The 12,500-nt window shown below is 44.5% G+C and overlaps 1 protein-coding gene across 2 annotated transcripts in view; it reads right to left on the bottom strand.

The window, feature by feature from the left end:
- The window catches only part of epha6 (eph receptor A6), a 37,311-nt gene that overhangs the window by 16,116 nt on the left and 8,695 nt on the right, over positions 1-12,500 (bottom strand). For both annotated transcript variants that reach the window (XM_042080530.1, XM_042080531.1), the window contains exons 5-6: positions 12,420-12,494; positions 11,846-12,167 (exon numbers count right to left, since the gene is read on the bottom strand). In XM_042080530.1, the coding sequence (XP_041936464.1) occupies positions 11,846-12,167; positions 12,420-12,494 (397 nt within the window). The remainder of the gene's footprint in view (positions 1-11,845; positions 12,168-12,419; positions 12,495-12,500) is intronic.

The raw sequence follows: 12,500 nt of genomic DNA, 5'->3' as shown, positions 1-12,500 counted from the left end.
ATCAAGGCTTTGAATGTTTCATTCTGTGGCGGAATTGTTTTCTGGAACTGCAAAATATCAACAGGGACCGTTTGCGCCGGAACACGCCCCCTCTTTTCGCTAAAACGCCCCCGTGGGCGCACATGTACCTGTGGAGGGAAAATTGCAATATGCGCTGACTGCAAAATAGGAAAGACAAAAGCGCGAGTATACAAAGTCAATTGCGCTGGAGTGCAAGATAGAGCTCAATGAGTCATATAAAATTTCCTCTCCTGTCAGTGCGTCCAAATGACAACCCCCCCCCCCCCCCCCCCGTTTATCTGACGGCTCATGATAAAGTGTGTGTGTGTGTGTGTGTGTATGTATGTGTGTATGTACTGTATGTGTGTGTGTGTGTGTGTGTGTATGTGTGTGTGTGTGTGTGTGTATGTACTGTATGTGTGTGTGTGTGTGTGTGTGTGTGTGTGGGGGGGGGGGGGGTCTGTGCTCCTCCTCTGGGCAGGAGGGGGGGTTGGGGTTCAGTTTTCTGAGTTGCTAAAAGCCAATTAGTGCCCTCACTGCTCTGGTTAATGGACTCTCGTGAGGAGCACCAGACAGGCGTCTGCACCAGACCAGTAAATGGGTATCAGTTTACCTGCCTGTCTGGCTGTCTGTCTGTCTGGCTGTCTGTCTGTCTGTCTGTCTGTGTGTGTGTCTGTGTGTGTCTGTCTGTGCATCTATCTGTCTGAGACGGGAGGAGAGCCATGAGGACTCAGTAAATGGACCGGCAGCACAGAGCTAAATAAAAGCTTCTGAATGACTGCAATTCTGAGAAAAGCAAGTGAGTGAGTCACACACACTGCCTTTGTGTGTGTGTGTGTGTGTGTGTGTGTGTGTGTGTGTGTGTGTGTGTGTGTGTGTGTGTGAGTGAGAGAGAGAGAGGGGGGGTGAAGATGTGAGAGGAGAGGAGAGGAGAGGAAGAAACGGCTGGAGGAAGAGGAGGAGAGGAGAGGAGGAGGAAGAGAAGGAGGAAGAGAAGAGGAGGAAGAGAAGGAGGAGTGAGAGGAGAGGAGGAGGAAGAGGAATGGGAAGAGAGGAAAAGAGAGGATGAATGTGTATTTCTGAAGTATTACATTTCTTCTGAAGGGAAACTGCTCGGCCATTTGACCATCTGCAGACAAATTTCCAGACACCGTCCAAACTGAACAACCTCCCAGAGAGACAGACAACCACCAGACTGGACAACCATCTCATATTTAATTTTTCGACCAACAGAAAACTGGTTCTTGAATCAGTTCTGTTCAGAATTCTTTAAACCTTTGTGCTATCCAGTGTGGTGGTTCTTACAGTTTTTCTTTTTCAAAGCACTTTGGTGCTTTTCTCAGATCAGAATGAAAATTCTCATAACTATTAGTTCAACCTCCACAACATTTAGTCATTTGTGCACATCATAGTAGCAATTTCTCCTTCCTCTGAACAAATTGTAAATGCGTTTGGACATGTACAGTATCATGCATCATACAATTCTTTACTGTTTTATAACATTATCATTTACTTATGTCATGTCAGTCAAAATTAACTATACTTATGGATGCTGAATAGTCGTTTCCAATAAAACTAATAGTCTTAATTTCATTGCTTGAGTCATTACATTCAAACTTGTTGAACTAGTTATCAAATTCTGTCACAATGCTGTAGAATTGCAAAGAGCATATACATAAAAATGTGAAACGTACATATTCAGTGTCTTGTACTCACTTACTCTCCTAACTGCAGCAATTTCTAACTTTACTGTAGTTTTCAAATGGCTGTACAAGTACTGTATAGTGCTGTCTTGAGCATGTTCAGGTATTGTCACCAAATTCTGACCCTTTTTTTGCATTGGAAAACACTGAGAGAGTAAACTGCCATAATGAAAACATGACAAAGCCATTTGACTATCTTGTTCATAAACGATGGTGTCAAGACTTCTCATTTTGATGACACTGGCAGTTTCATTGACATGAATACTTGCTTTTGAGGAATGGACTATCCATTTTGAGCAAGTGACGTGCTTCTGCAGGTTATCCACTACTGTAGGTTTTGCAGTTTGCACTATTTGTTTTGAGAAATGCACTAACTGCTGTGCAAATGTTAATAGTGATGTGAGAAAAGCACCAAAGCGACTGAGAAAAACTGTAAACTGGGATCGCCAAAAATACGGGAAGGGCTAAAAGCTTTTAGACAAACATGCTAAAAAACTGGAACATTCAGTAGCCCTAGATGTAGGTTTACAATTCACAGTGTTTCCATAATACTCCTCTGAATGAGGATGCTCTCTTTACGCAAACTCAGTGTTTCCATATTAATTCTTCTCTGAATGAGGATGCTCTGTTTACACAAACTCACAGTGTTTCCATATTAATACTTCTCTGAATGAGGATGCTCTGTTTACTCAGACTCAAATCTCTGCCTGTGCCTCTTGCAAGGATGAGCTCAAAGATGCTGTGCATGGCCCCAGCAGTGGCGCGACTGGCTGGGGCACCTGCACCGTACGCCGGTGACCCGGGTTCGATTCCCGCCCCGTGGTCCTTTCCGGATCCCACCCGACTCTCTCTCCCACCCACTTCCTGTTAATCTTCACTATCCTATCTAATTAAAGGCATAAAAAGCCCAAAAAATATACTTAAAAAAAAAAAAAAAAAAGATGCTGTGCATGAGCTTACCAGTGACTGAGCACTATGCAGCCTTCTTTTGCCACAATAGCGGCAGATATACATTGGATGAGTGCTAGTTATCCACTTGAAAAAATAATAAATCAGATCGTGAAAGGCTGCCATGTATTAATGCCTTTGGTGTTAACACAACCTAGCTATGAGCAAAGACATGTTCTGCCTCTGCCACCAATGCCCATCTCGCAACACACAGTGAAAAACCTAATTTTTGTCAGTTGGTGAGAAAGTGGTCGTCGAAGCCAATTTTTTGGGGGGGTCACCAGACAAAAAGTTTAAGAACCACTGATCTAGTGAACCATCCCACATTTCCACCAGGAGGCATCAACAACAGAGGGGGTTGCATGCCTAAACAGGGCTATTAGGAGCATTGGGGCCAATAACAATGAGGGGTATTAGGTGCAATAGGGGCATGAAGGGTATTAGAAGCAGTAACCATGAAGGGCAGTAGGGGCAATAACCATGAGGGGCATTAGGTGCATTGGGGGCATGAGGGACATTAAGGGCAGAATCCTTGACAGGAGGTAGGGTTATTAGGGACGTTAGGAGCAGTAGGGGCATTAAGGGCATTAAGGGTGCATTAGGGACATTAGCGGCAGTACAAGACGGAGTAACCATAAAGAGCATAAGGGGCAGTAACCATAAGAAGCAGGAAGCATACGGGGCATTAGGGGCAGTAAGCGTGAAGGGCATTAGGGACAGTAGGCATGCAGGCAGTAGAGCTCCATGTCAGGTAAACAGTGTTATCTTTAACCTCCAGCATGCTGTCCTGGATTGGAGTTCAGAATCCTGTTTACTCATACTGGCTGCAGCACAGAGTCTAACATGAATGCACTATTACTGAATAGAGCTCGCTCTCGCTCTCGCTCTCGCTCTCTCTCTCTCTCTCTCTCTCTCTCTCTCTCTCTCTCTCTCTATTCCCCTCCTTCTCCCTCCTCTCCATTCCAGTCTGTCCCTATCTCTATCCTGGTGTGTGTGTGTGTTTGCTGTGTTTTATGTGCCTGTGCGTGTGCGTGTGTGTGTGTGTGTGTGTGTGTGTGTGTGTGTATTTGCATTTGCTGTGTGTATGCGTGTGTGTGTGTATAGTGTGTGTGTGTGTGTGTGTGTGTGTGTTTGCTGTGTGTGTGTGTGTGTGTGTGTGTGTGTGAGGTATGTGAGGCATGCCCCCCACATGCATGCCCCCCACATGCATGCACACACACACACACACACACACAGCAAACACACACACACACACACACAATGAGGAGTGACAGAGGGTCCGTGACCTCAAAGTGAAGCTGCTGATTTCTGATGGTGCTGATCCTGTGTGGGCTGGGTGACAGCCCCTGTAGATGGAGATGAGATCTCTGAAGGAGAGAAGCATTGTTCTCCACGAGGACAAACAAGAGCCATCATCAGTCAACTCTTTCTCACTCTCTCTCTGTGCCTCTCTCACACACTCTCTCACTCTGTCCCCAACCCTCTCTCTGTCTCTCTGAAGTATCTCCCATCTGGCTGAATCCTCCTTCTGCTTTCAAGCAGCACATGACAGAAGAAGCAGGAAGCATACGGAGTATTAGTTCCTCCACTGAGTTAAATTGTATCCTCCTATCTCTCTCCAGATAAGCAAGGAGGGGAGAGAGGAGAGGAGAATATGAGAGGAGAAGAGAGAGGAGGGGGTAAAGAGAGAAGAGAGGAAAGGAGAGGAGAAGATAGGAGAGGAGAGGAGAAGAGAAGAGAGGAGAAGAGAGGAAAGGAGAAGAGAGGAGAATATGAGAGAGGAGAGGAGAGGAGAAGAGAGTAAAGGAGAGGAGAATATGAGAGAGGAGAAGAGGGTGGGTAGCCTCTACTTGAGGTAGACATATACTTGTGTCGCCATGGCAACTAGTCTGACAGGTAACTCTTCAATGTGAACACATAAGAGATGGGATTAAAGGGTGCCAGTGCATACACACACACACACACACACACACACACACACACAAACACACATACACACACACACACACACACACACAGAGACACACACACACACACACACACACACACACACACACACACACACATGTACATGGGATGTGGGGAAGAAAGAGTTTAGGGTTTAAAATAAACAACAGCATCCAATCCACTGACATACAGAATGTCTGGCAAACACCTCTACAGCCAGCAGAACAGGAGATAGAGGGGGAGAGAGGGAAAAGAGAGAGAGAGAGGGGGGAGTGGAACAGAGAGAGAGAGAGAGAGAGAAAGATGGAGGGGGGAAGAGGAAGCGAAACAAAGAGAGAGAGAGAGAGAGAGAGAGGTGTTGGAGAGAGAGAGAGAGAGAGAGAGAAACAGAAAGAGAGAGGGGGGGTATCTGTGGGTGTAACTGTATGAAATGATGAAATGGCTGTTTGAAAAAAAGAATTGGAGTTTCATTTGCAAGCTATTAGGTGTGGGTGAGTCCATGACTGTAATTAATAACCAACACTACTCTGTGTGATTCTCTCTCTCTCTCTCGCTCTCTCTCTCTCTCTCTCTCTTGCTCTCTCTCTCTCTCTTTCTGTGTGTGTTTGCATGTCCGTGTGTGTTGGTGTGTGCATGATTCCATGACTCTCATTATTAATCAACACTACCTTAAGTCTTTGTGTGCTCATATGTGTGGGTTTGTGAACCTGAATGCATAAGTGTGTGTGTGTGTGTGTGTGTGTAACACTCCGTGCATGTGTTTCATAATACCTAATAATGAGTCCAGAGCAAGATAAAACACAGCATACACACACACACACACACACACACACTTTAATTCTATTTTCAATTGTACAACATGATTGACGATAAAACTATCTGAAGACTCTACAAAGACACTATGGCCTCCTCCCCCAGGTGCAACCTCACAGGAAGAGAAGGGAGGACTTACATCACCTTTACAACCTCACCGTTACACACTAACAGCAATCTCACCTTTACAACCTCACTGTTACAGTATACACTAACAGCAACCTCACCAATCTCTCCTCTACAATCTCACATATACAATCTCACCTTTACATCCTCACATTAAAAACTTCACCTTTATAATCTCACCTATACAACATCACCTTTACAATCCCACCTTTACAACCTCAACTTCACACTCAAGTTACAACCTCAACTTCACAAACCAACCTCAAGTGTGTTTTAACCTGCATGTTGGTACTGCATTTCAGAGTTTCAGCAGATCTGTAATTGTTACAGCTATATTTGGGTGTTTAAGTTCTGGTGTTTGAGCTGAAAGCAGATCTGTATGTGCGTGTGTGTTTGTGTGTGTGTGTGTGTGTGTGTGTGTGTGTGTGTGCTGCACCTGGGTGCTTGCGTTAACGATGCAGGCCTGTCTGTGGGTGCATATGGAAGGAGATTGTGTGCTAAATTGTGGGCAGGTGTAATTACTGTAAGTGTGTGTGACAGTTTGTGTTTGTTTGCTTAGACACAACATGGATGTTTGTGGGTGAGTGAGTGTGTGTGTATGTGTGTGTGTGTGTGTGTGTTTGTGTGTGGAAATTTGTATGTCTGTGCAAAGAGGAATGTGTATGTGTGTGCAGTGTTCATCCTTAAGAACGATGTTCAGTATGCGTGTGTGTGTGTGTGTTTGTGTTATTAAAGCACCGTCTTAACTGGGTCATGATAAATCCACTCAGCGCCAATATCCAGCTGGAGGGGAGAGAGGGGGGAAATGAGAAGCTCGATAGAGATGTCACGGCCGCCTGTCAGGGTTTCTGTAGCGGAATAAAAGCGCGCCGGCAGAGCCAGCGCCGAGTGTTTGCCAGCCTGCTGTACATTTGGGAGTTTCACCCCCTCCTCCCGCGCTCGCGCTCTCTCCCCCTCCCTCAGACGACTTTGATCAGCTTGCCTTTGAAGCTGCTCTCAAAAAAATGAGAAGCATGCAGAAGTCACTGCAAGTTCACGCCTCAACTTGGTGCGACGACACAACTGTGCGCAAAAACCCAGAAATATCTGCAGAGATGGAATATTTTTGCATAATGGTGTCTGGGAGACACGTGCCTGTGCCAGCTAAGGGTGTTACATAACAGTCTGCCTGAGCTGCTCCCAAAAACAGATAGACTCATTTAGATGGAGACGGAGCCTTTACTAGATGAAGGCTGCACTAGATGGAGATTCACTAGATGGAGATGGAGACTGCACTAGATGGAGATTCACTAGATGGAGATGGAGACTGCACTAGATGGAGATGGAGGCTGCACTAGATGGAGATGAAGGCTGAATTAGATGGAGATTCTCTAGTTAGAGATGAAGGCTGCACTAGAAGGAGATTCACTAGATGGAGATGGAGACTCCACTAGATGGAGATGGAGGCTGAATTAGATGGAGATGAAGGGCTGTATTTTGGGCACCAGCGCATGGCGTAAAGTTCGTTTTTCACCCGCGCAAAGTTGAATTCGGTATTTTGCACGTTTATTTTTTAAGCATTGTGCCCAGGGGTGTGGTAATTAACAACCTAGGGAGGCTCCTAGCGCGTTGTCTAAAAATGGCTATCATACACCACCTAAACCTGGTCAGAAGTCAATGGCGAGTTGTTCATATGCTATTTTAAGAGCGCATGTCAACAGTCATATTGGCAGGTGCACGCACCATCCTTCTATCATTCATGAACGCACACCAGTGCACGTCCATGCAAAGCATTACAAATTGCACGATTACAATGGGAAACATAATTAGAATAAAGATATTACGAAATACTGTACATCTCATGATGAGTAGTTATTCACCATCATTTGCAAATTGGTAATGACGGTTAAAAGTGATTGGGGAGAGGCGAGACACGTATGGAGCACAGCTGAAGACGCACTGTCACGAGATATAAGCAACTCCTCTGCAAGATAAATGTTGTTTTATTCAGTCATTTGAGCAATATTAGCGTAAGTGTTGCTTTTTCCAGCCTATGTTTTCGGTGGTAACCCATTGTCAGTCAATAGTGAAAGTAACTGCATATAACTGTCTTGTCGTTGACTGACTCCTTGGTGAAGTTAGTTTCACTTTGCCAATGAGTTCAAATAATAGACGAGTGGAAATGCGTGAAGGCTATGCTAGGTTTTAGTAAAGCATGGTTTAAGAATGACCATACGGTATTCCATACGGTCTCGCAAGCAGCCTCCTTCAAATGCGCCGTTGAATGCCAAAATACCGATGCATTTATTTGACATATCGCGCTTTGCGCCATTAAAGGGAATGACAGCAAGGCCGTAGCCAGGAGTTTTCAAATACCGAGGTCAGGGGCGTCGCTAGAAATTTTGGGCACCCCAAAATGCTAGGAGGTTCTTCCGAATCCTCATCCAATCACAGCGCTCTATTTTGTTAGAGAGTCTTAAGGTGGGCTTAACAGGATAACGACAGTCCTGCGACGGTGAACAACAAGGAAGGTGGCTATGGCGAATGAAGAGCGGTTTGAATCGGCGTTGGCGTCAACTTTGGAGAAGTTGGTGCTTTTCTTTGAAAGTTGAGCAACACAATGCACTTAAGTCATTCCTTTCGAAGAAGGATGTATTTGCCGTTTTGCCGACCGGATACGGATATGGTCGTAGCGCTGGCCTATTGCATGCCTAGGCAGTTTGAAAGACAATTCTCTGCCCGCCCCTTGGATTAAGCGAGGTGAATGGTTCGATGCCAGACTATACATTTCAATGATATAGGATGGCCCGCCAGGCTTAGTAGGCTACCTTTACACAGTGAGTGTCACATCTTGACTCTCACTTGGGGGGGCCCTTCACCTATCATTTCCCTCTTCTCCTCTTTCTTCTCAACTGCCTGATTTCTATCCCCTGTGTCCTGTGTTGGATTTCTTAAAACAACAAGTCTCTAAATTACTGAACAATAATTGATATAATTTGACAATAAGTAGCCTAATATTTGTGCCATGAGATAACATCCTTCACAACATTATCCATCCTATATAACATTGATATAGCTTCGTTTTCAATGCAGGTTAACTAACTGCATCTCCACTGAATTTCAACATACATTTTCATTATTTAGCATCTCATTGGTAGCCCTAGGCCTACATTTCTCACCTTCCCTCCTTCTCTGTCTGCTCTTCTGCTGGCTTTCCAAACGTTAACTTTGTGACAGCCTTTGTTCAGGTCAGGTGAATTGAGATTAGCCTACTCCAGAAATTAACAAGACGTCAAGTTTATTTTTAAATTTATTTTTAAACTATGTGAGCTGCGTTGCGTTCGTTAATTAGTTTAGTACACAGCCCTCGACTCTACTTTCGTTTTGATATGTAGGTAGGCTATCACGTGACGGTCCGTTGATGCAAAGATAATTGTCTCGTCGGCTAGGCCTATTTGTAGCCTACTTAATAAATCAAACGAAACGTAAAGAAAAAAATACCGAGGACATGACCTCGGTGTCCTCTATGGTAGCTACGGCCATGAATGACAGATGTCATTCTCATTGGTTTAAAATGATGTTACACCCCCAAACACACCCATATGACTGATTAAAAAACCTAGGAACACCTTGTTGCGCTCCACTTTTGATAACGAAACCCCTCCCAATGTGAACTGGACATCCTACTAAATTTGAATAGACTTTTGACGAGTGACGATGCGCTTTAGAATGTCATAGGGCCCGGAGGCTGCACTAGTTAGAGATGAAGGCTGCACTAGATGGAGATTCACTAGATGGAGATGGAGACTGCACTAGATGGAGATGAAGGCTGCACTAGATGGAGATTCACTAGATGGAGATGGAGACTGCATTAGATGGAGATTGAGGCTGCACTAAGAAATAACCAGATCAGAGGCTAGAGGGACATCTCTCCAACACACACACACTTACAACCTCTCTCTCTCACATACACACACACACACACACACAGCACGTATCTCTCTCTCTCTCTCACACACACACACACACACACACACACACACACACACACACACAGCCTGGATCACACACACAGCCCGGATCACACACACTCACACACACACACACACACACACACACACAGCCAAATTCACACACTATACATTTATATATTTATATTACATTATAATTTTGTTTTTCTATATATGAAAGACACCCTGAAGTGACAAGGCTGAGCAGTGTAACTTCAATAAATCTAAATCAATATTGGTTTTATCCGCCTCTTTCGGGTTGTGTGTATGTTTGTTTGAGTGCGAGTGTGTGTTTGTGTCTGACAAAATCATCATACTTGTTTTCAGGAATTCAGGTTTACTGCTGCTTACATGAGATCATGTAAGAGGATTTAGCAACTATTACAGTTTTTCTCAGTTGCTTTGGTGCTTTTCTCACATCACTATTAACATTTGCACAGCAGTTCAGTTCAGCAGTACATTTCTCAAAACAATAAGTGCAAACTGCAAAACCTAGTGGATAACCTGCAAAAGCATGTCACTTGCTCAAAATGGATAGTCCATTCCTCAAAAGCAAGTATTTATGTCAATGAAACTGCCAGTGTCATCAAAATGAGAAGTCTTGACACCATCGTTTATGAACAAGATAGTCAAATGGCTTTGTCATGTTTTCATTATTACAGTTTATTCTCTCAGTGTTTTCCCATGCAAAACTCAGTGACACAACCTGAACATGCTCAAGACAGCACTATACAGTACTTGTACAGCCATTTCAAAACTACAGTAAAGTTAGAAATTGCAGAAATTGCTGCAGTTAGGAGTGTAAGTGAGTACAAGACACTGAGGACCAGATGTATGTATATTTGCGAACGTAGCGTTATCAGCGCCATGGACACACCGCAGATTGCGAACGACCCAAGTTTCCGTCGTATTTATCAATCGTTCAATCCTTAGTGTAAACTGCGCCTTTCTCTGCCTTTCTCCGCCCATAAACGCAATTTACGAACGTCCACAACTGAATGGCAGCGCCTACATACAAGCACAGTTGAATGAAGTTAACTGATGACAACATTAAAAAGAATCAAACGTTTAGCGATCATGAAATAATACCATACATGATAAGATGTAAACAAGCAGGGAGATAATGAAGATCAGTAGTTCTACTCAAACTACTTGTGCACGTAGGCTATGGAAGATTGGTCAAATCTAGCAAGTAGGGAAGTTTAAGTGAATGACGTGAAAGTGAAAGTAAGACATTCGAAAGGCCAACGAAAGTTGAGGTTGCTTTTGGTAGTAGGCTACAAATACTTTCACCACAAAAACTGGTGCTCTAAATAGCAATTCTGTTGTCTTTGAAAGGTTCTCTTATTGACACATTGAACTGCAATTTGGATTAACACCTGCTTTTACAAGGCGGAAGTATTTAGGCGCAGAATATACGTGCGCTTTCAGGAGCAGCTGTACATACCGCAGAATAAATAATTAGGCGCTCTTTACTCTTCCCCTCCCATCTTTTTAAGCTAAACTCCCACTTTCCCCTGGATCCTCCCATGAATGTATATGCATGACATGACAAACACAATCTGCCACTTTCTGCTCCCGCGACAGGCAGTTTGCTCTTTTACATCATTGTGGCCTGTTTGTACATACCTCGCAATGATTTTACACGCACATTGCGAAACAAATACGCCTAAAGGGCCGCAAAAGCGTTAGTACATCTGGCCCTGAATATGTATGTTTCACATTTTCACTGTATATGCTCTTTGCAATTCTACAGCATTGTGACAGAATTTGATAACTAGTTCACCAATTTTGTATGTAATGACTCAAGCAATGAAATGAAGACTATTAGTTTTATTGGGAACGACTATTCAGCATCCATAAGTATAGTTAATTTCGACTGACATGACAAAAGCAACTGATACATGTCCAAAAGCATTTGCAATTTGTTCAGAGGAAGGAGAAATTGCTAATTACTATGATGTGCACAAATGACTAAATGTTGCGGTGGTTGAACTAATAGTTATAAGAATTTTCATTCTGATCTGAGAAAAGCACCAAAGCGACTGAGAAAAACTGTAATAAAGTCGATGCATAACATTCTTTCATTCATGCCAATAAAGCATAATTTGATTTGATTTATTTGATTTGAAAGAGAGAGGGACAGAGAGTATTTCAGAGAGAGTGTATTTCTCACTTTCTCTCTCTCTCTCTCTCTCTCTGTCACAGAGAGTGAGAGCGAAAGAGCGGAGAGGGAGAGAGAGAGAGAGAGAGAGAGAAAGAAAGAGGGACAGAGAGAAAGAATGGAAGAGTTGGAACAGGAAGGAAGGCCGTGCTCACCCGTGCAGAGTCCGTGGTCTTCCTCGTAGCCGATGCTGCACACACAACGGCCGAGAGGCACCAGCCAGTCCCCGTCAGCGCCGCAGTAGAGCCTGGGCGCGTCCCGCTCCTCTTCAGCGTGCGCCACACACCTGCCCGGCACCTCCACCAGCGACGAGGACGCCGCCACCTGCGGAACAGTGTCCGGGAAAAGCGCCAGGTTCCGCCGCGTGGACGGGCACTTCTTGTAGAATACGCGCACGGACAGCAGCGCGATGCAGGCGCCCACGTCCTGGAAGGCCAGCTGGAACCCACGACGCGAGAGGGGCCCCACCTCACGCACCTGTGTGATTGTGTGTGTGTGTGTTTGAGAGAGTGTGTGAGTGTGAGTGTGTGTTGGTGTGTGTGTGGGTGTGTGTGTGTGTGTGTGTGTGTGTGTGTGTGTATGTGTGAGAGTTTATCTGTCAGCACTTTCCTGGAAACTGCTACATAATTCCCATACAACATGCATCACTCATCACACACACATTTACAATTACACACACAGCCTGGATCACACACTCACAAATTCACACACACACACACATTCATGCACCTCTATGTTGAGCCGCAGCACCCGATCGCCCAGGTCCGTCTGTGTGAAGCTCTCATCGGCCGCAATGGTGTCCACCTTGGC

Source organism: Alosa sapidissima, chromosome 23 (assembly GCF_018492685.1).
Source record: "Alosa sapidissima isolate fAloSap1 chromosome 23, fAloSap1.pri, whole genome shotgun sequence".
NCBI classification, from domain to species: domain Eukaryota; kingdom Metazoa; phylum Chordata; class Actinopteri; order Clupeiformes; family Clupeidae; genus Alosa; species Alosa sapidissima.
This window is presented reverse-complemented; position numbering and strand designations above follow the sequence as displayed.